Source organism: Grus americana, chromosome 2, assembly GCF_028858705.1.
Source record: "Grus americana isolate bGruAme1 chromosome 2, bGruAme1.mat, whole genome shotgun sequence".
Taxonomy (NCBI): domain Eukaryota; kingdom Metazoa; phylum Chordata; class Aves; order Gruiformes; family Gruidae; genus Grus; species Grus americana.
The window spans coordinates 118,117,915-118,141,566 of NC_072853.1; the positions used below are offsets into that span (position 1 = coordinate 118,117,915).

At 41.2% G+C, this 23,652-nt stretch overlaps 1 protein-coding gene across 18 annotated transcripts in view; it reads right to left on the reverse strand.

Moving 5' to 3' along the window:
- The window catches only part of ARPP21 (cAMP regulated phosphoprotein 21), a 332,344-nt gene that overhangs the window by 56,024 nt on the left and 252,668 nt on the right, over positions 1-23,652 (reverse strand). For 12 of the 18 annotated variants that reach the window (XM_054814937.1, XM_054814931.1, XM_054814932.1 and 9 more), the window contains 6 exons: positions 20,737-20,774; positions 18,585-18,644; positions 15,792-16,024; positions 8,058-8,288; positions 3,490-3,659; positions 1,830-1,934 (listed from right to left, as the gene is read on the reverse strand). In XM_054814937.1, coding sequence (XP_054670912.1) covers positions 1,830-1,934; positions 3,490-3,659; positions 8,058-8,288; positions 15,792-16,024; positions 18,585-18,644; positions 20,737-20,774 — 837 coding nt within the window. The remainder of the gene's footprint in view (positions 1-1,829; positions 1,935-3,489; positions 3,660-8,057; positions 8,289-15,791; positions 16,025-18,584; positions 18,645-20,736; positions 20,775-23,652) is intronic. The other 6 variants (XM_054814943.1, XM_054814942.1, XM_054814945.1 and 3 more) reach the window with 2 other exon arrangements.

Sequence of the window (23,652 nt, forward strand, 5' to 3'; positions counted from 1 at the left end):
AAAAAAATAAATCTATGGTAGGATGAATGTACCAAATAAAGTCAATGGACCTAAGTCTCATTACATGCTGGTAATGATACAAGGACTCTAGACAGTATCTGTTCAGTCTTGCAAAAAGATCCATACTAATCAACGCTCTCAAGTTTATTCTGTGAAGGTCGAAGATTTACAAATGTGGTCCTATGCATCTTCATTTGTGCCCATATCACAAGACTATTAAATACTCAACATTAAAATGTACTCTACATGGCAATAAATCCAGCATAAAACTCCATTGGGCGCTAGTGTGCAGATTAAGGTCCCTTCCGTATACCCCCTCACGGATAGGGAATAAAGCACTATAAAAATGCTTTTCACTTAGAACATCCTTTTTTTTAAAAGGAGCCTCTTCGATTTTGTTCACATCCCTGTGGTGTTCGTTCTCCAAAACCACCCTGCACAATGTATTTATTGGCAGGAAACCTCAAAACGGGCGGGGGGGGGGGGGGGGGAGCGGAAAATGTTTGTTTGTGGAAAGCACTGCCAGAGACTGCACAGAGACTCACCCTCGCACTCTGAGAGCAGATACCATGGGCCAACATTTTAAACACTCCTGGCAGATCTTCAGGCGGTGTGAGAAGGTAACGCTATTAACTTTACCATTATCCTATATGCATATTCAGGCACATAAGTTGTCTGTCTGAAGTTGTTACTTTAAAAAGCTAGGATATTTGTTACCTGGGTGGCGAATGACTGCTAACGGTTTCTACGAGAAACTTCATTGAGCCTGGAATGTCTCTGGATTTGCACAACAGAGACCAAGACCTTCAAAATCCTATAATTTATACATTGTGTGTATAATATAATGTACATTGAGGACATTAATTCAGGTGAAATTTCACTATTAAATTAGCCACTAAAAATATCAACCTTCCCATGACTAGAACAGCCTGCAAGACACTTTTCAAGAGAATTAGCACTGATATACACAACTTCTGTTCAGCACAGAACATTTTTTATTGTCCTTTAAATGGTACCGCTCATCTACCAGGCATTAATAACATTATTTTAGCTGCAAGGATCCATTCAGTTTTGTTTCCATCTCTTACTATAACTACGTGACATCTCTACCTTGGGGGAAAAAAAAAAAAAAAAATCAGTCATAAACAAGATTACCAGAGCAAGAGAGAAAATAACAGAAAAAAATCTTGTAGTGCCTCTTAAAATGTCAGCTTCATTTTACAACAGTATAATCTTAGCCTTGTAAGCACCAAGCCAGATTCAGACTCCAGGAGAGCACTCTATTTATTTTTATTATACATGTCCATCGGTGCTTTGTCATGATGCACAGCACCTTCTGTAGTTGGTTCACTGCTACTCTGTTTTCCAAGTTCTCTGGTATCATCAGGGAATAAATCCAGGTAGTGGATTTAGTATACTGAGAAAATAATATGAAATAAAAAATAATGATTTCAAGAGGTCTCTTCTCCAGCGTTCGTGGACTTAACAGGGGGATAACCCAAATCTCACATGCCCAAGCTAGCAATTTAAGCTCCTATCACAGGCACAACAAAACGTTTTTCTGGAGGCTCTGCTAACCAGGTAGAGAGCCCTGCTTCTAACATCATCCTCCAGGTTAGATAACCAGAATCAGTGGGAATGCTCTTACAAAATGCTTGTCAGTACCAAAAGTGTTAAGGCAAACGTGGATTTAGGATTTAGGTGGCACTCTCATGTGGGACACCTCTCACAGTGCTCCCCAGAGGCTCTTGGGCATACTCATGCTTACAAACCCAACTTCAAGGAAAGGGGGGGAAAAAAAAAATAAAATAAAAAGATATCTTTAGTACCACAGAAAACTGCTGCGTTGGAGAGACTGGCAGGAGATGCTGGGGAGGGTAAGAAACTGCTGGATATTGGACTGACTGAGAAGATGGCTGCATTGCCTGAACAGGCTGCAAAATAAACACAGTGAAAGACAATAAATACAACCTACTTAGAGATCACCACCACCACCACCACCTCTGTTACTGAGAACAAAGGTCTCAAACACAGCTCTGAAAAAGCAGGTGATTCATTGCCAGCCCAAGTACAAGAGGTCAGGTACTGTGATTTTAGTCTTCATTTTAGCCTTATACCAAACAATTCTTTATTACAGATTTTTCTGCCTATTTTCATATACTTGATGGCTGTTAGATTAAATAAAGCCATAACTACACCTTCTTATTACTGATCTGAGGCAAAGCCAAATTATGATTCTACATTTAATTTACAGAGATAAAATGGTAGAGCAGTACAGTGTAAGTGTATATTTGAATTTTGCTGATAATGACTGATTAACTCCAAGTGTGTTATAGGCAAAGGAATCGTGATTGTAAAGCTGCTTTGGCAGAACACAATAGCTAAAAAAAAAATTGACAAAGAACAGGCTGCGAATTATCAATAGACAGGCCGGTCACCTTGGAGCAGATGTTTATCTAAGTGAAAAGAACAATTTTCTACGGCGCTATTACCTTGGAACAGCTTTACTATTCCTTTCGGTTTAATGTCTCATTTAAATTGAGTCTTACACAGGTTTGGTACTACCTCTGTCTTCTAAAACTGCTAAGACGAAATCAAGAAATAACAGCCACAAACACTTAAGTCTAAACCCAGTGAAATCAAAGCAACTTCACTGAATTTAAACATTGTATTTCTGGGTAACCTGGGATGAAACTATGCCAAATTATAAAGCCACACAAGAGCCACAGTAGATCTTGGCTGCTTTGCGAGTAAGCAGGATGTAGGATTCTCGCTTGAGTAGTTCCCTCTGCCTGCTGCACTCTGGGAGACCAGGCACACAATCCACAAAATTAAGTTTGAGCCAGACCCAAACCCTGCCGCCCATGCTTGGCCACATGCTGTGGCCAGCCCAGGGGCCAGAGAGCCGACATATCGTGGTGCTGTGCCCAAACTACGCTGCTCTTCCCCTCTCCTGCTGTAGCTGCAGAGCTTCTAGCTCAGAGCGGGGTCATGGCCAGAACATGGGGTGCAGGCAGAAGACCCATGATCTGGGGCACGGGTGATTGGGCTACCCATAGGTCGGGACTGATATAATGGGGCATGGAAGAGTTTGTAGAGCCCTGCATTGTACTTGATTCTTTGACTGAACCCCACTGCTGTTGAAAGGGACAGGGCTCTTTGGAGAGAATTACAGACTGCACTAGTTTGAGAATGAATGATTCAGCCTTCACTTATGGGAGATTTCTGCCAAACAAATTTCTGTAGACATACACCAACTCGCCTAACAGTCCTTTTCAAAATGAAACCATCCTTTAGATGGAATTAAAAAAGGAATCTTCCTTCTCCATCTGTTTCTCCATCTGAAAATACAGATCATGTGCCACATTTGTTCCAAAAGAAAAGAACATCCTGCTAGTTTGTCTAGCTGCATCCTTCCCTCCTACCCTTCAGGTCATCCTTCGTATCCCTGAGAGCTTCTTCTCTCTTTCCAATGGCCACCACACCTACCTGTGTGACAAGGTGACTTGCCATTTGCTGCTGTGGCTGTTGAACCTGCTGAGGCTGCTGGGATGAAGGCTGCTGCTGAGACTGTCCCACCATCTGGCTCCTCATCGTCTGCTGGCCACTGGGAGGATTGTATATTGCCGGCGTCCCATCAGGATTTACAAACGGTTGACCTGAAACAAAACACCCTACCTTCGCTGAACACTTTTAAGAACGTACTGTTTTCTGTATGAAATCATACAACCTTGCTTTAACTGATCTGCTACAACAGCAAAGTGCTCCTCACCCTCAATGCCTCATTACAGCATCAGCCATCTCTTTTTTTTTTTTTTTTTTTTTTTTTTTTTACAGGCAAGGCAGACAGAAGATATTTGTTTTGGCAGTATGACTTTCCAAGGAATGGGTGGAAGGTTACCATGGCTATATGATGATTCAGATGCTATGACTATTTGAAGTCATTCAATGATGAATCAATTCATACTAAAATTGAACTCTGGAGGTAGAGAATATTCACGTACATTTTAGTGCCACGCAATAGCAGTCAAATGTACACAACTACTCCTGACACACTGTAGTTTGTATGGAAAGGAAAAAACCAAACCCACCCTCGTTACTAATTTATTTATGCATTCCAATAACATAGTGCTGTACTTTTGAGAGCTGTGCCCTATATAATTAGAGGAGGCAGCACTGGAAGTTATCAAGGAAGAAACATTTAAGATGTCTTTGAAAATCTCTTATATACAGGACAAATTCTGTCCAAAGTTCTACTAGCTGCTGAACTCTTTGTCCTTCAGATATTTGAACTGGGGGAAGTAACCTTGCAAGAGCAATGGTTGTTTAAAAAAAAAAAGTTTACCCAAGTCATTGTCTTACAAACAAAAAAGAAATGGTATTTCTTTGTAGGGAAAATGTTTTCCATGACCTCAGCTCTTTTTTCACTTCATCATAAATTCATAAATCAAAGGAATTACAGATGTTTCCATGAGAAAAAAGGAATTTTAGCAATGAAGTGATAACGTTTAAAGTAGGTAACTAAAGTATGAATATCTGAGATAAAAAGGGAGATCTGGAGGTGCCTGAGAGCAACAGTGAAATAATGAACTTCTGATTTGTATACCACAAGCATCTCTACTTGTTCTATCTACTCCTCAACCTTTCGGTTCCTCCCTCTTATTAATCATGGTGATAAATATATAAGAAGCACTGGCTAAAGAAACCTTGCCTTCTCTCTCTAAAGCATCAAGACTTTCTGGATGAAGTTGCCGTATTATACTGGGCATGCCTCACACAGTGAGAAAGGTGATGATTAGAGTGAGTGGAAGAGAAGCACGGGGCAGTTCTGTCCACTAACTGATTTCCTGCTTCTTGCTGTGAGCACACTGGGTGACAATGGCTGGGACTGCCCAGATTTGGGAGTCTCAAGGCTCCAGAAGTACTTCAGGAGACTGGGGGAGTCAGACTGGGTGAGCAGGATAACAGGCTCCTGAAACCTGTGCCAGATGCTCAAGAGAAGCCGTGGCTCAGTGAAGGATGACAGAACTGAAAGAGAAAAGGTCCAGCAGTGCTTTTAAAGATGAAAAAAAAAAAAAAAAAAGACCTTTCATGAAGAAATCTTGAAATATGAAATGAAAAGGAGAGATCAGGCGGTAACAGGGAAGACATTTGTAAGTTATGACCCATGGCCCTGACAGAAGGGCAAAGATTGCAATGTCATTTAAAGGAGTAAGAATGAACCGTAAATGCTCTTGAATTGTCAGAGGGGTTAAGTCAGAGAATGTGTCAAAAGGAATCCTTTAAAGGGTAAAACAGACTGGTGAAGCAGGCGAAATGGAGAGTTGAAACAGCATAGCCACCTAAATGGTCCTTTCCCAAAGCAAGCAAGAAGCTTCTCTGTGGAAGGAGAAGGATAAAGCAGAGGAGAGGAAACAAAGGAAACTGCAGATATGGAAAAGAAAGCGTGGATTGCCAACACCTGAGAAGGAGCTGAGAGGTATAATCAGAGCAGAGAGATACTGACAGCATCTGTGGATGCCATTAGAGGCTTGCACAGTCAGTGACTATGTAGTGTGAAAGGAAGCAAAGATCTTTAAAGGACACGATGTTATGATCAAAAGAGAGAAAAAGATTGGAAGTAGCCACTCTGCAAGAGGAGAAAAAAGAGCTAAAGAATGGTGTTACATAGGGAAAGAAAATCTATTCATTGCAGGAAACAAAGCTCCTTTTTCCTTTTCTTTAAACTGTCTTCTCTTCATCTGTTTCTGACAGCATCCATCACTTTGATAGTCGATCACAGCATCCAGCAATCTAAGTCTCCTCCCTACGGAGCTTCTTTTGTAACGTTACCCTAATAAGATGCAAAGATTCTGAGCCCAAAGAGTGACAAATTTGCAGCATGTATTTTGCTGCATGTTAAAAACACAGTAGACACTGCAGTATAGCCTGACTTCCAGCAGCGTGAAGCTATACGTCTGAGACAAGGATTTCAGTCTTGAAAAGAATCTGTTCCTTCTGTTTTATTATGTATGTATTTACAAGGGAGCAACAGAAACAAGACATGGGGTTTGAAAGAAACACAAAATTATATATACACAAACCCACTTGCTCCCTGAATGTTAAACATACTAACACACATGGAGCTCTCGACAATGCCTCTGCAGACAATGAAGCACTCTAGGAGGGAAGATGCGGTGCTCTGGTCTAGTGACAGTATTGAAAGGCATTATACCTGTAGCAGAAAAAGACTCCCTAGGTACCAGGGAAAAATATAAGCTAGCCACTGCAAATTGCTAAATTGACAAAACAGAAGTAGGAGATGTTCCTCTTAAACAGCTCTTCTCGCTTGCAAGTGTGGTGAGCTGCAGTCTCTGTCCTTCCCATGGCCAGGAATGAGCACAACCTCTCAGCTGTTGGTGGGCTCGAAGCAGCAGCAACTCCTTTCCTCTGTTTCTCTCAGTCCTACCACCTGAATTATGGATGGACACCTGCTAGGCCTGCTGAGTTTTGTACGAGAGTGGACCACATAACACACAAAATGCCTTCTGTGTATTGACCAAGAAATTCCAGTGTTACAGACAGAACTGTCACCTACCAGAACAACAGAAATGAGTAAATTAATAATTATGGGTTTTGTCTTATGCTCACCTCCCATTCTGTCCTCTTCCCTGAGTCATTTTAAGATATGACTAAAATCCTCATTTATGCTGACAGTATTAGGCTCTCATGTCAATAATGTAACAGCTTGAAAAAAAAGTACACATAAATAGTCGAGGCTTTAGTAACTTGCACAAATGCGTACTTTTCTAAGTCATCTCTCTGGAAAGAACTTATCACATTTGAATCTAAATAAAGTACTCCTCCCTGATTTTATATACGCTGTTATATATTGATCAGCCCTGGATACTACTATCTCTAAATATGCGTGGAAAGTTTGGTTTAATAGTTTGCCAAGGCTGTGTTTTTCCTAAACACTGTAACTTTCAGTTTTTCCTGACTGGATTTTGACTAAAAAAAAAGTATTTTTACTAGTGGACTCACAAATAAACTTTACGTATTTGCACCAAAATATTGGAACACAGGGGTGCAATATACATAAAATACTGGTTATAAATAAAAATCTCCAAATAAAAATCTCCTGAATGCTCTATTAAGGACTTTGAAAAAATATTTTGGAGTTCAACTCTAAGCTCCCAGTACAACGGAAAATACATTGCACCGTAGGCTTTGTTATTTTAAACCCAGCATAACTCAGCTAAGGTCGACAGTACAGCTGGTCACAGTCACTGAAACAGTCCAAATCACTGAAGAAGCATCATAGTCTCAACCTCCCTGAACCTTTTTGATGCTGTCAGTACAATACTGTGGGGAGTAATGGCGTAACATTATCTGGACTTCATCCGGATGAAGGAGGTAACAAATTGCCTTAAACTTTGAGCTAGCACTCAAGTTCAAGCTGAGTGCTTTCTGAAGTGTCCACAGTGCTTGGGTGACTGTGAATGCCGCGTTCAAGCACCCCAGTGCTGCTACCAGGGCCACGATGCAGAGATTATGACTTTCTCTCATCGCAAAACTTTAAATAAATACAATTGCTCATCACATGAGGAAATCAACTCTGAAGTGCTAATTCAAACACAGCCTCTAAGCCTTTTGAAATTCTTCTGCTGTTAAGCGCAACCTCTAAAACTTTGAGCGTTGTATTTCAGTTGCGCCCAACCTCAGCGTGCTTGATGTGGAAGAGCGTCTGTCCTTACTGAAGCTAATGGGATCTCAGAGGATTCACAGCCAGGGAGTGACAGGACTTCACAAGATGAACATCCTGTCTGGGACCACATGAGTGTGTTTTGCATCACTTCCCACCAGCTATGCCACAACAGCCTCAGAAAGCCAATGCAGCTTTGCCTGCAGATTCAAAAACACCAACCTGCCAAATATAATTTCTATGTATATTTGCTGCTTGCTTCCTCCTAAAGTGCCCCAAGGAAAACATCTCTAGGAACATGAAATTTGCCAATTCCCCAGATGACGCTGGAAACACTGAAGGGCAGTATCAGGCAAGAGAGCACCGTACTGACCTGTGTGCGGGTTGAGAAGGATACTGCCAGGTGGTATCCCTGCAGCTTCAAGTGGAAGAATGATATAGCTGGTGTTGCTGGGGGCCACCTGGCCGCTCATCCCGTTCTCAGGGTAGGACACGCTGCCTGAAGAGCTGGCTGTCACCCCGGGGACAAGAGATGCACTTTGGAGAGGCTGATGTATTCGTGACAGTGATCCTGAGGAGCCAGCGCTGCTGGAAGACTCTGAGCCTAACGGAGAGACACAACCGCAGCGACGGGGGGTTACAAGGGATCCCAGTCCCCATCCGACGCGGCGCATACGCGAGGACAGCCTTCACAGACAGCAAAGGGAAGCGCTGGTCCATGCCCAGCTGGTAGGAGTGGGGTTTTCACTCCCCACTGAGTTCAGCATCTGCTGGTGTTTCTACAATTCAAAGGACCACTTTCCTCCCACAATATCTGCTTCCCCCCGCATCGGCCAGTAAGTAGCTGTATCAAATAGAACACAAAATGCTCAGCATGTATTTATAATGCTAAAGCATTGGTTCATAAGGCATAAAAACTACACACGGGGTTTGTAAATGAAAAAGAAAAAAAACCCGCCACAACACAAAAACCCCACCAAACGTTTTCTGTAAGGAAAAAAACAAACAAACCAGCAACTGAGTTGTCAGTCAAGTAAAAAGGTAGCCGTGCCATATGTGTATTAATTTAAAGCTACCTAAGATGCTATGTAAGACTTTTGCCACTTTGGTTTTACAGCACCTAGCCTATTAAAATAAATCAAATGTGCTAAAACACATTTGTGCCTGGAAGGATGGGGAGACATATTATTTTAAAAAACAAATATCATTTCCAAACTTCTGAGATTTTACTTGATTAGATTTCAATTTGCTTCACATAAAAATGACAAGAATCTCTGAGAGCGTAAGGCTCAGATGAAGGGCTTCCTTAAAGCAAGATGTTAAGGTGAATACAAGGGAGGCGTGAAAAAAAATGTCTGTATGGGTACTTCCTCCCAAAAGTGTATTTTAATTGCAACTTCTTTTATTTTAATTCTGTACACTGTCTATGCATCTTACATTAATTACTAACCTCCTTAGTGCCCTCCTGAAGGTGTAGACTAAAAGAAAAGACAGAACTCAGACTTTGGTTTTAGCAAACTTCTTTCTTAGAGGGCAAATTGCATCCCTTCGTATTTGGGATACTACAGGAGTACCCTGCAGTAGACTGCTCAGAGCTTCAGATTCATTTTCAGTCGAATCCATATTGGAATTAATTTTTTTCCCTCATAATTAGAGCAAAACAGGTTTCCTCTGAAGAAATCACACCAGCATCCAGTTACTTAGCAGAGGGTCTTTCCACAGATTACTACTAATTGCTGTGTAAAACACATTTTTATCCATCTTCTTCAAACTTCATATTCTTACAGCGGCTACAAGAGACAGTCCTCTTCATGAGCTGTGCACTATTTGTCATCAACAGGACCCTAAATCTGCTTCTCCAGTACCTAATCAAGAAAATAATAGTGATCTCAGAAGAAATTTTAAATTTCTATAAATACACTTCAAAGTTGTATTAGTTGATATTTTTTTTCCTCCTTGTAGACTGAGGCTGGGAATTCAGAAAGATTATTCCTGCAGGGATAGTTTTATTTATTGGATCATTTCAGATGTCAGTGTTTCTAGAAATTGCAGAGATATTCCCAGAGGTCATCCTCATCAAGCTGCAAGCAGTATTTGGCATCTTCCTCGCAAATGTAAATGCAACTGCTGGAGTTTAATTTTCTTTCCACAGCAGTTACTAGGTCCTTTCCTAGATTTCCCTGGCCCTGCTACATGTGCTTCATGTTGCTTCTTTGAGTTTTTGCTTTACTTTCTGTAAACTTCACTCTTTCCATCACCAACTGAATTCAATGGCTCAGAAAGGTACCCGGAGATGCAAGAGTGGTGATGAGATTTCATAAACCTCCCATTATTTCTAAGCGTGTAAGTAGCATCAAGCTTGAGTTCAGGCTTCTCTCTCTCCATTTTGTGCTGGTCTGAAGAAACGCCATTAGCGTGAGAGGATTGCAGCTCTGACATTCAACTGTTTTTTCTCCTCTTTCCCCCCCTTTCAGCTGTTTTTACGGCAGATTCATGGACTGATCTTTACCAGCTTCTGAACGTTAAAAGCCAGAGGACTGCAATGAGTTCAGATGTACTCCTCAAAGGGTAGGCAGAAGCAGTGGAAAAACCTGTAGAGCTATCACCCTGCATTGGCCAAGATGACAGCTTTGAGATGTCTGCCTTAAAAGATCAGAGATCTGCTTTCCTATGCCAGTAGACCAAGTTGGTGATTTTGAAACAACACAAATAAGACACAACGCCATTTCAGCAATTTTCTGAAGATTTAAAAAACAATCCCAGAAATTACTACTTAACCAATTTTTCCCCATTTATCGTGTATAAGAATGATCTATTTTAATTTCTTTCCATCACTACAACTTATTTCCTATCATTTTAAGTCTAGACGAGTCGAAGCCAAGTAAATTCCAACACTAATGTTTGGAAATTAACACCAATTAATCTTGTCTTTGTAGCTCTGATTAGCTGTTTTCACGGTGCCTAAATTTGGAATAATAAATCACCACATAATGAATTCAGTACTGTAGCAAATGGAAAAAAATGAACTATCTGACTTTATTGAGATACACATTAAGAGATGTCTTGCTAAAGACTTCTGAAAGGAACTTTGACTAAATGAGATTTTTGCCCCCATTACACAATCCAACCTCTTTTTTTTAATATCTAATGATGGCTGCTACTTCTAGATTCTTCTATAATTTTCTTGCTGCTTCACAGCTGACAATAATAACCTTCATATTCTCATCACTGTCCACTAATATATTCTTAAAGCGGTCTGAAAGATACAGCAGTTGAAAGAGTGGTAAAAGAAAAAAAGAGACAAAATTCACCACAAAGTCTTAATAGCTTTGAGGGTTTGTGGAGGGAGAGCACGGAGGTACCATTAGTTTTCCAATATTCTGAGAGTTAGTGAGCGATACATGACGTCTTGCTCTATTTTCTTTGAGTCAGTGTTCAGCATCTGATGAATCTGAACATCTCTGCTCATCCTACCTTCCACGCCCAAGGTAAATTTTTCCTTTCGTAACAACTGGAGTCTCACGATCTACCCACTACTTGCTCCAGACAGGCAATTTTTCAGGAACAGTAGAGCGCTGATCACCTCCGGAAGTACTTTTGACTTGGATATGGTTTCTTGGCTTACGAATATTTATTTGCTACCTTTGCAAGTCACTTGCATTTCTGTATATTACAATGTATTTGGCGTGGGTTTTTTTATGATAATGTTATGTGCTCATATGAACACAATTATTTCTCTGCAAGCTGCACTTCTAAAAATAAGATTGATGTTTCAGCATAGTCAGTTGGCGGGAAGCATATGACTGGAAGCAGTTGGCTCATGATTTATTGCCCATACATCAATATTCCTACAGTTTCTCTTGGACTCAGAAGATCCATCAGGCTAATGCCCAATTAAAGGAAATCATAAAAAAGCAGAAATAGAGTTCCAAAACTCTATTTCTATAGACTCTATAGACAAAATTATAATTTACAGGATACTTTATATTAAAAAAAAAATTAAAAAAAGGTTAGTGTATTGAAATGCCTGCAGTATAATTGTCTTTCCCCAACAGGAGGAGCAATGAACACCTAACAGGAGAGATTGGACTGTGGCTCCGATTACTTGGAGCCCCGCCAAGGAAGTTAACGATCCCTACAGATCTGTATCAACACAGCTGATACCCCAGTGCAGCCAGCTTCTCATAAATGGTGTGTGTGGGGGGGAAGAAATACACTCCAACAGATGTGCATTCCACTGAATGGAAAATGCATTAAGAGAACCTAAAAATGCAATAGTTACATCTTTTTACTCTTCCAACAATTATTTACATAGACATGTAGATACACAGAGGACGTTTCTTTGAAACACATCCTCACAATGTATATTAAAACCTGTTGTAACGTGTCAGTGAAAATAACACAATAGCTGATGGGCTAGATTTTCTCTTCATTGGTGTGCTGGAGACTGAAAAGGTACATCTTTGATGCCTACAGGGACATCTATTTCACTTACCACTCTACATGCTTAGTCTACCCTGGAAAGTCCACTATATTACTGGAAATTTAAACTAACCAACGTTTTGTATGATGTCCTAAGTTGTAGGAACCCAATCTGATTGCAATTTGTTAAATTATTAACTCCCCACTCAATACTGAATTATAGCTTAATATATCTCCATATATCTATTAAGCTCCAGAACAAAAAAGAAGAAAATTTTATTTGCAATATACAATCTGTGCTTTTCAGTGGAATAGGGCTTTCTAAACAATCAACAGGTGCATGAAAATCACCATCCAAACCAGTAAGATAACCATGTAATGGGTTTCAAACAGCCCCTTTTGTGAAGTTTGCAAGAATGAAGTAACATAGTTCCTTGGCTAAGCTCTAATTCCTGTGCAGCTGAATGCAATTAAAGCCTAAGACTAATTGACATTACTGGACTCTACTGCAGAGAACAGCACGTTCTATGATCTGACTTCCCCTAAGGGGAGGCTAACATCTTTCTGTGCTTCAGTTTCTGTTTTTCTGATATGCACCACTAATTACTGATTTATCAGAAGTTGAGATTAAGGGCAGAATATTTAATTTTGGTGACAATATTAAAAACTGATCCAGAAAGGCTACAATGCTAATATTGCATTACTGTAGGTAATCGCAAAGGTAGCTGCAAGCCATCTGTGAAAATCCTGAAAGTTTTCATATTCCCATGCTCAAGAAGGGTCCTTGACAATGCTTCTGGATGACCATCAGATATGTGGAATAGTTTTCACATTTAAAATGGTCACAAACATTTTTCCACTATTTAGCCAATGAAGAACATTTTGACCAACTAATGACTTCAGACTGATTTCGTACGTACTATATGCAATATAAAAATGTTTTAAGTTTATTACTGTGAATCATAAAGCACTTCAGAGAACAAACTAGTACTTTCTGCAGAGGTGAACTGGGACAGAATTGATGCCCACCAGACTCTGCCATGCTACCGGGGCAGTGTGCCTCATGTTTGTAGTTACACCTCTGCAATCCCATTTCAATCACTGTAACAAATACAACAGAAAATAAACAAAATCCCCCAAAATAAAAACATGATCAAGCTTTAGATATGTACCAAGCTACAGAACACCCGGCACTGCCTATGAGCAGAGTAAGGCAGATCTAATGCAAAATATGCACAGTGCTACCTAACGTACCTTAGAAAACATATGCAAATAGCACGTGGGGTTGTGACAGCTGTATGAATGCACTCAGCATTTTTTGGTGAAGGGAGAACACTTTATCAAGGCATATTTCCCCATTATTTTTTGAAGAGTCATTCTTTTCTGCTTTCATGCCACTCAATAACATCTTAGAGAGGATAGAAAGAGCAATTCAGACATTATTTCCTATGACTTTCCTCAGGCTGACTGACAATTTCACTTTGTGTCCTGGCTTTGAAGGTGTAAGTTTGTTTTGACATCCAGCCCCTTGCTCTTTTTTCCCCCCACCTCTTCCCTTTTTTTTTTTTTGTTTCTTTTTTACTCTTTCTGTGCCTCAACTGGCTTTCAAATTTAAACACTTTGCTTTAAAAAAGTCAAAGCACTTACAATACATAATTGCTCTGCAAAGAACATGAAATTTTAATATCACTGATGTTTTAAAAATGTATTATAAGAGTTTTCATTTGAAATCAATTTTGGGTTTGGTGCAGATGGAGTGCAGATGCATTTACAAGTACTGGCACGCTTCAGAGATCTCTCCTTTAATACCTTTTCTAAGTGCATCCTTTAATATGCTTGATTTTAACACTAAACCAGCTACTTAAAAGTATTACTCTCTTGCAATTAGATGTCTCAACCCTCCCAACTGAATTTCTCTGACACTATTTTAAATGCTCTGCACCTCTGCAATACAATGCTGCAGAGAAATACGTTTACCTGCATTCTACTGAAGGTGAATGATATGAAAAAAGTACACCAGGAACCTGTGCCTCCTCCCTAATTCATGCATATCAAATTGAATTCTGATGCAATGGAAAGATTTGCAGGAGGCAAAGACATCTGGAGGTAAAAACATGGTCTACTGCATACTTCAGGCCCCCTGTATAGCCTATTCAGCCTTTCTATAAATAAAACATACAGGAGAGCGTACACTACACACACACTGGTTTTGCTATGCTGCACATGTTCATGCTCAGGAACAAGCCAGAGATATACATCTATACTGTACGAATTTTCAAAGTCAAATTCACGTCTTAGTTCCATAGGATTTCACATACATCAGGATGGAGTAAAACTGAAGGAGAATCTTAGGAATGGATCCTTATAGGTCCCTTTCAAGTTGATACATTCTATGATTCTATGAATCTCACGATAATAAACCCAGTATTTGTCTAGGGTCTCAAAAGAAACACAAAATCTAAGTGTTAAGAAGAAGAGGCAGGATATTCCAAAAGTTCCCAGCAGCTTTATGACCAGCAGAGTTTGAAAAAGCAGCTTTCCAACCAGCCAGGTTCCTTTACAGCTGTGAAATATAACAAAATTTTAAACTACGTTCAAGATCTAGAGCTCCAGAATGTAGTTACCAAGTCAAACGTTTTATCGATTTATTCTGAAAACTCCGTTCCCCAGCATTCTGAACCATGGCAAAGGCTACCATACAATTTTGGGAATAGGAGTGAAATCTGACCAACCCAGCTTTAATAAAGTGGGTTTAAACTAAGTACCGTCCATAAAAAAACTCTCAAGCTGAAAGAGCACTAAGTGCTAAGTATTGATTACCACTTGTTCTGTACTATATTTATGAAATGAACCAAACTGATGGAATCATCTGATGGGATCATTATTTATTATGCACTTTTACACAAAAATATAATAGAGTAGCTTAATGGCATGGCTTGAAATTACTTAGAACCAGACCCTGTGACTCACTCATATGTTAATGTACTGGTGAAGTTAACGCAAATAAATGCAGAATTCCCATCAGGTTCGTAGTCTCCTTAAATGGTGCTTTCATTTAATGGGAACTGAACAAGAAAATGGAGAGATTGTGGGACCTCTGTGAATCCAGCACTTCTGCCTGCCTCTACCACAGCACGCTACCTCATCTGCCAGCAGCGAGGGAGAGGCTGTACTCCAAGATACAGATGGTCAGCATTTTAGCAACGACAACAAAATGTTCTTGGATTTCTCATCAGATACATGACATTTAATTCTTCATGATTCAAAAAGATTAAGATTAATAAAAAGGTAAAATCTGTGCTTTGTCTGAAAGGAGTACTACCTTTTTAGGCTACAAGAAGTGCAGACAGTGTTCAAATAGGACATACGCACATACTCCAGGAAAAGCCTACCTCACCTATGACTAGTACCTCAGGAACCAGGTTTTCTTCTTGATTCCTAAAAACTCAATACCAGGTACCCAGATACTACCGTAAATAGATAGGCATGAACATATGCTATGCACAGGAAATACAACTGTTCATGTAATTCACCGTCTAGTCCAACCATGGGGATAGGACTGGATGATCTCTGAAGGACCCTTCCAACCCAAACCATTCTGTGATACACCACACTTGGGCAAGTACCAGTACAGCCATTTATCACCGCACAACAAGAAGTACTGCGAACCCAATACAGTACTAGCTACCTGTTTTAGACAGTTTGCCGGTACTTCTGTTACTTGACGAGCTATCTCCTCTTGTCAGGACGGTTATCCCACCAAAACTGGCTGTCTTTGTTATGGCTGGCTTCAAATTTCGATTTGAGCTGTCCGAGTCTGTGCTGCTCCATGGCCTCTGGTGGTCTGTCCACTTCAGTTCGTTCTCCGTACTGCTCTGTCGACTGCCAGATGTCTTCCCCGTGCTGTCTCTGTTACCCCTATGGGCATCAGGAAACAAAGATTTATACACAAACCAACCCATGCCAGGGCAGAGTCTATCTCTGGGTACCCTGTAGCGACCCTAATAAAGAAAAAGGAAATACTCTGCATTTACAAAAGCATGCCTGAGACAGGGGATTTGACCCCCCATACTCATCTGCCTTCAAGACTGCTTTACCCTTTTACATGCACAGCAATTACCACCGCTCCCCTTTTGCATATATCCTAAGAGCACTTCACCCAACAGGGCTGACGTAGCAATATTATGCAGCACTGATGTAGCATTTCTGTTGCCTGTTGACTGGTCTCTTTCCTCAGCAAGCCCCTCGCTACTTCTCCCTTTACTGTCCATCACCTGTAATGTTTTTCTCACTAACTTCACCTGCCCCCTCTCTTTGTCTTCATATCCATCCTCATTTCTATTGCACCTCGTCCCCACTCATCATCTGCTCTGCAAGTCATCCAAAGCCTTCCCCCCACTAAACATGTGCCCTCCCAGTGTGACCCCAAACTCTTCAGTGCTAACTCTCCACTTAGAGATCCACCAGTTGGGGTATTGTATTTCTCCCCTCTGTGTATAGTAATTGTAAAAATCTCTGGGTAGAGACTATCTGTCCTTGAATAGCTGCAGAGCACCCAGTATACTGTGAGTAACAACACAGTAAACCGTGACCAAAATCTGGAGGAGAATTTGGCTTATTTATGGCGAACCACTTGCAATGTGCTGCTGAAATGACAAAACCAGCACACCTACCGCAGCTTAGTGCGCCATAACCGTTATCCCAAGCGATGCTAATAACACTGGCTTTTGGAGGGCTTTTAGAAGACACTTTCCACCCCTCTGTCTTATTTTACAGTATAGTACCTTGCAGGCTCAAAGCTCTTTCTAGAAATCAAAAGGATGGGACTGCATCTAATTTTTTTTTTTTTTGGTCCCCTTTCTCCTTATGAATGTGGCTCCTGCTTTTTATTTGGAGAACCTGCCGAGCTGCGTCACTCGGGATGCGAAGGAGCAGCGTGTCAAAGACGGCATCAGGCTGGTGCGTTCCTGGCCTGTGATCAGAGCCTCTCACAGATGTGATCAGCAGTATTAACCTGTTGACCTTTGCTAGACCCAGACAGTGGGAAAGCATGAAGAGAAACAGCACAAAAGCAACAACATAAAAAAAAAAGGAAAAATATTTTAAAAAGAAATTGTCCTTAAAATTTAATTAGAAAGAAAGAAGCCAAAGTATATTATTTACAGACTCTTTTGCATTCTTGTGCTCAGAAATTAACAATTCTCTTATATTTGTATTCTAGTGGAGAAGAGGGAGAGAAACAGAATGCTTTTGTATCCCAGTTATCAGTGGCTTTGGGTTACACAACTTTCTTTTTTGTTCCCCAAACTGATATTAGTTATCAAGAGTGTCTGTGTGTAAGATGCCTCCTTACTCCTGCATGCCCGATCCAAGACTCTCATATCATCAAGGCTAGCCAAAAGCACGGAGAAAAGCTTTTCTGCCTGCTGCCTGTGGCCATGGGACGCAGCTCCAGATGCTCCAGCACTGCTCCTTATCTGGTGCAGCCTCGCCGTCTCCTCTGTGGCTGCTGTGCCGACGTGCACGGTCAGCAACTGCACGTCAAATAATCCCGCATCCTTTTCTCCTCGTAATGAAAAATTATGTAATATAGATGATAAAGGTTCGAAGTGGCACAAACTACCATTGCTACATATGCAAACCCCAATGCATACGGACATCTAGTGATGAAGGACATGCTTCCGAAAGCATCCATTACTTCTGCCCGCTCTGCTTAAGACTCGTGGCAGCTGATTGACTTTAAAAGCAGCTTGGCGTGCTCAGCTCTGGTTGATTTGACTCAAACCTGTGGGAGCTCACGGTGTGGGAAGGGAGCCTTTCTAAGCCTTCCAGAGGAACACTGTTACCACCAGGCTGGGTCTTACACTGATCCCGTGCGCCAACTGATAAAAAAGTTCTCCATGAAAATATGGGCTGACTCCTACTGATTCCCTGTGGCTTGGGAAATGATTTGGGATACAGGATACATCTGAATGTTCCCTGGGCAGAAAAAAATTGGAGTTTGGAAGAGAAAGTTCTCAGAGAAAAGGTTTCAAAACATTGCAGCTTTAGATAAGGGAATGTCAATTGGTTTCACCTCATCATACTTTTACTTCAGCTTTTAATAAACCAATGACAGGAAAAAAGGTCAGTCTGGGCACAGGTCTGTGAAATGTGTCTGTCCTATAATACTAGAGCAAAACGAACTTTCCCCAGTCACAGTTACCCCCAAATTGTGGCAGTCTGAGCAGCTGGGCAGCTGAAAAATTTCATATGGTTACTGAGCCAATGATCCATAAAAAACAAAGGAAAGGGTCCTGTTGTGACCTCCCCATCCAGGGAGCGTGGCATTAGCAGGGTAAGAACTCTGTTCTCCATGCTCCTTTCTAACGAGAAAAATGACATACCCATGCCCGTCAAGGCCTCCCTCGGCGAGGACACTGATAGAATCATGAGTAAGAGTTACCGGGAAATTAATATTAAATAAAGTCATACAAACCTAAACAGTTGTCTTTTCTTATGGGTATCATTGCATATACTACTGTCTTCCAACAGCCTACTGAAAAATGAAAAGAAAGATTATGGTAACAGACATGGTAATTCAAATTTATCTGACCTGTAAAGCTACATTTAATTTCTAGCAACACCTTCCAACTTGTGCTAGATTCACAGTTTTAAAAAAAACAAGGCTAAAACTGCCCCTCCGCCCCCCGCAGCTGTGCACAGACGACTGAACATGAGAAATGTCAGCCAGGGAGGCTGAAGGCCATTTAACATTTCCTGTTACCAAGCAAGGCAATTCTCAGAAGCCAAGGAACCATACATCTACATCCAAAAGAAAATTCATAAAAATATCACCTAATAAGAACATAAAAAATGCAAGCCAGCAAAATACTGCATATATAATTTTAAGCACTTGCTAAGTCGCTTGGAAATCTCTGTAGCTCCGAGAAATGCTCAGGGTCTCTGATGAAAAAGAAAGGCAAAGCACTTAAACACATACCTAACTTTCAACGCAGCAAATCAACAAGATTGCTCATGTGCACAGAGCTAAGTATGAGTTTAAGTGCTTCACCTGATCAAAGGCTGTAAGGCACATAGCAAGAAAAAGCAGTGTTCTGAGGAACGCAGCTGAAGTCTCCCTCCTGACACCACCAGTGCAGGCAGTAACAGAAGCCCAATTTCCAGCCTGGCCTTTTACTGGTCTCCACTTGACTATGCATCCTCACAGCAGGAGAGCTGGTCAGCCAGCTCACGGGTTCAAGCAAAGCGAACCACGTGCAAACACCAGAACTGGCCACGTTCTCCTGCACGCAGGTGCGGGATTGAATGCAGGCACCAATGGAGGCCTGGCCATGAAGTTTGTGGTTTATCCCATAAAGGTCCCCACCCTGCCCTGAGCAGCGGCATGCCTGAGCGCTTTCCGTACTGACTTGGGAACGTGAACAACTACGTCACGTTTCTCGTCCCCATGTCTCCAGAGGGGGAAAAGTAGGTGTATGGGAGCATCTGCTTTTTGATTTTCGGGTTCCTCTGTTGCAATTTTGATGAAGCATAATTTCCATAGCCATGAAACAGAAGCAGCAGCTGAGGAAATATCCTTAGCTCTCAGAATACAAGGTGGTTAGACGACAGTGGCCATTACCTGCTGAGGGCCTTCCCTCATTCCACTGACAAGACCGTCCACCGGAAAAGCTGGTTTGTACCATTACTGTGGAGTCATTTTCTATGGGAAAAGCTTTACCCATAAATGCATCTGACAGATGTAAGGATGGACAGAGATAGAAACGCTGTGAAAGATAACCTCCTCTTCTTCAAGGGGATGATAAACAGTTTTAAAACCTGCACAGGACAGACCTGGGCTAGCACTGCTCAAACACTCACCAGTGAAATTCCAAACATTTTGGTTAAAATCCTTATCTGCCATAAAGGTGCACAATTTCAAAGATTTTCAACACAGTTAAGCAAATTTATGGCTGCTATGGAGCCAACGCTTCATATTTTGTAGATCTTAAACCCAGTTTCTTGTTCCTTTTACTTTAAGTGGATGTATTACAATGAAAAGAACATCCATCAGAACTATCACACAGTAATGCAAAGTAACAGCTGGCTCAGATATCACCATTTCATTACTAAAATGGAACAGTAAAGCAGGTCTGGTCTGGGGGACTTGTGAACCTTCACAAGCAACAAGTGAAGCCAGTGCTGCCGCTCAGCCCCACGGGAGAGCAGGTTAAACAACAGAACGCAAGTGTGGTGTTTCATAAATACCGTCATCCAGCCGCTGCTAGAGTGCTTTTTAAAGATCAATAAGTTAAATTCTAAAGGCACTCCAGAGACAAATCGGTCATTTGAAATAAAACCTTAAGTGGGCTTCCTCTCCCTCCCACAATCTGCTTTTTAAACTGAAATGCGAAGTCTTGGGAAAGCAGCAGTTACACCTTATCTGCTCAGACAAAATACTGCCAGGCAATCTCTTTCCCCACCCCCACCCCCTCCCCCGCCCCTTAAAGCACAAAAACACTGCAGATAATATGGATTACAAATTTGCTCAGAAGTCTTCGTATTAGGATAAACAACTATAGAACTATAGATAGACAAAATGAGAAACAGCTAAGTTTAACACAAAAAAAAAAAAAGCTATTTTTTACCTGTTTTCCACAAAAAGGTTTTCCTGGGAGCAAACTGACTGAAAAATAAAAAAGGCATTGTATCAGACGTTCTAGATATGCTCTGCTGTTCCAATTCCTTCCTTGATTTTAGAATTACCTCCCCTGTTCAGGCTTAAGGGGATTTCAATTCATGCATCATTTGCATTTGCAGAAGACAAGAGGGGAAAAAAGGGCAAGAATAAGGTCAGGCCAGTAAAATAAATTCCATGCATTACAACACATTGCCAGTGAGGGGTCTCAGTTTGGAAACAAACTGAAACTCCTCAGTCCTGAGATCAGAAGGCGGCAGTATGTGCAAAATACTGGCAATTCGAAGGGGAAAAACGTTTTTCCTACATAATATAAGGTTCCACTGGTCTGCTCTACCACCTCAAAATAAGATTGCAGAATAGCACAGAGCTGCAGGTAGGAGGGACAAACAGGAGGAAAGCATGCAGAATTGACAAAGCTCTTCAAAGGGAGAGAAGATACTGCAGTACTTCGAAATACTGTGTGGTTTTCACATTTTACAGTTGGAAACGAAACAGTCATACCCGCATTGAGATATAAAATGATGATAAATGTTTTAATAATAATATTAAAACCAATAATAGTCTGTTGCAAAAAGGTTCTCTGCTGGAGGACTTAAATCTGAGAAAGGTGAAGGGCTCGGAAGAAATAAATCCTATGGGCAAGTGTATAATTCTTTTAGCATTACTTATTTTTTTATGCAGAGAAATGAAGCTGTGCTCAATTTCCCATGAATAATTCTCCCTCTTTGATTTTTTCATTTCCCTCCTTTTTCATGTTCACTACACAAAGTGCCTCATAGCTGTCACTGGATTATATTTCCATGAGGTAGAGAAGAAAGGATAGTCAGTACTTGCATTGAATTTAAACAAAAGGCAGGCAAAGGGAGGAGGGCATCAGAGATCATGCCCATTACTTCTGTAACAACGGGACTCAGCTCAAAGAATAATGCAATGACATCATTAGCTGTGTCAAATTTTAGTGGTATGGGATATGCACGGATTTGGGATGTTTCTGTTTTGAAAAGGCTGAGCTAATGACCTACTCAAAGAGCGCTGGCCAACACCAGAAGCAACGCCCTGCTCATTCCCAGTGCTCCAGCAGATGCATGGGCAAAGTTTTCCCTTGGCACCACAGCCAGTGCCATCCCATCGATTTACACAAGGAAGGAATTTAGCCTGGAGAAGGCAAAGCTGTAACTTGCCCACCCAGCATCCACATCAGGGAACATCTGACAGCTCCCTGGGCTTCCCAGGTGAGCTTCGTCCCTGCGCTCCTACGGATCAGGCCAGGCTCTGGGCCGCATCGCTGGCAAGCGCACCTCTCCTCAGCACAAAGCCTCAGGATATCGGGAGCAAGCTCCCTGTTGCCGGGGACCAAATTCCCACCAGGTACAGCACACCTAGGGTTTCACCCCAGGCCGATAGGAGACACAAACTGTTCCACCTAAACCCACTGGGATCCTTTGTACAACTACATTGCCTCTTCTCTCATTTTATGTACCTTACTCACAAGGTTTCATTAACAAATGTGGCTGTGCAGACTTCAGCATAGTCTAACAACCTATGAGCATAGTGAAACCACCCCGTGAGCTTGCACAACCTCAACTGTGGGGCTGTGTCTTCACTTTGAGGTTCACGATAGGCATTTGTGCATTGACTTTACTGCAGTCACGTTTCGAAAGCAGCATTATAGCTACACTTCCGGAACAAGCGAGTAAAAACCTTTGCTTAGACCACAGTACAGGTCTGCGTCACCACAAAGTTACAAAAGCAAAGGAGCATGGATCTGTCTGGATTTTTTTTTTTTTAATTTTATTTTTTCAATTTTTTAAAGAGACTGGGGCATAAAGCAGAATACATATCTGGGATTTATATTTTAGCAAGCAAGTGGAGAGGTCTGCTCCCTTTTCAGTATCTTGATGGGAACCACTATCAACTGCATTACAGACTTAAAGACAGAGTTCGTAATAACTCCATTTGTCTTCCTGGCTAATGGTGCTGGCACAGGGCCACACAATCCCTGGAAAGTACTTTCAGTACAGGTGTGAGGCTGAGAGGCAGAGAAGACAGACCCTTTTTTTATTATGTTATTCTTACTGTGAAAAATCAGATGGCTAAGCAGCCCTGGATAGCAATTTAGCTACTACAAGGTCAGGACTCACTTTCCTGATCTATGGCATCAATTTAAAGCACCAGGAAAGCTTAAGTACACAGCACAGCTGTTGTCAAAAACATTCTTAAAACACTTGGTTCTAGCATACTCAAAGACACTGACAACAAACCTACAAAAGGAAAAAAAGTTATGTAAGACTACCTACAGATTCACCTCCTCGGAGACCTCTGTGTGGAAGATTTCCATTAGGGTGCTCTGTATGACTAATTGTCATTTATGAAATGAGTATTTCACTCTTCCAATTTCCCAGAACCTTTCAAAGTCTCAACTGGAAAACGTGCATCAAGCTCTGCCAGTGCACTAGGTATACGGGGGGTTGTTGCTCTTATTTTTAATTACATTAGCCAACATAGATAACCATTAGCATGCAGCAATATCCTGCAGTGGATACCATCAGGTAATCATTTTCACGTCGGTTAACAAGACATGATAGATCTCAGGCTTCCAGCTAACACTTATTGCTTGATCTGCAGCCACAAACAAAGGCTCTGTACAGCAGTATAGGAGTTTCAGTACCTATGGGTTTCTGGTAGCCCAACACGAGGCCTGTCTTTGTTTTGGTTTTATTAATTTTAAACCCTTTTCTTCCTAATTTTTTCCTAGAAGGACAGGCCAGGCTGAAGCCGCCTTTTCAAATATTTCTTTCATGACTCTCTTTAATCAGAGAGTGATAAAGATCCTCAGTGTTTTCTTAAGTAGAGGAATCACTAT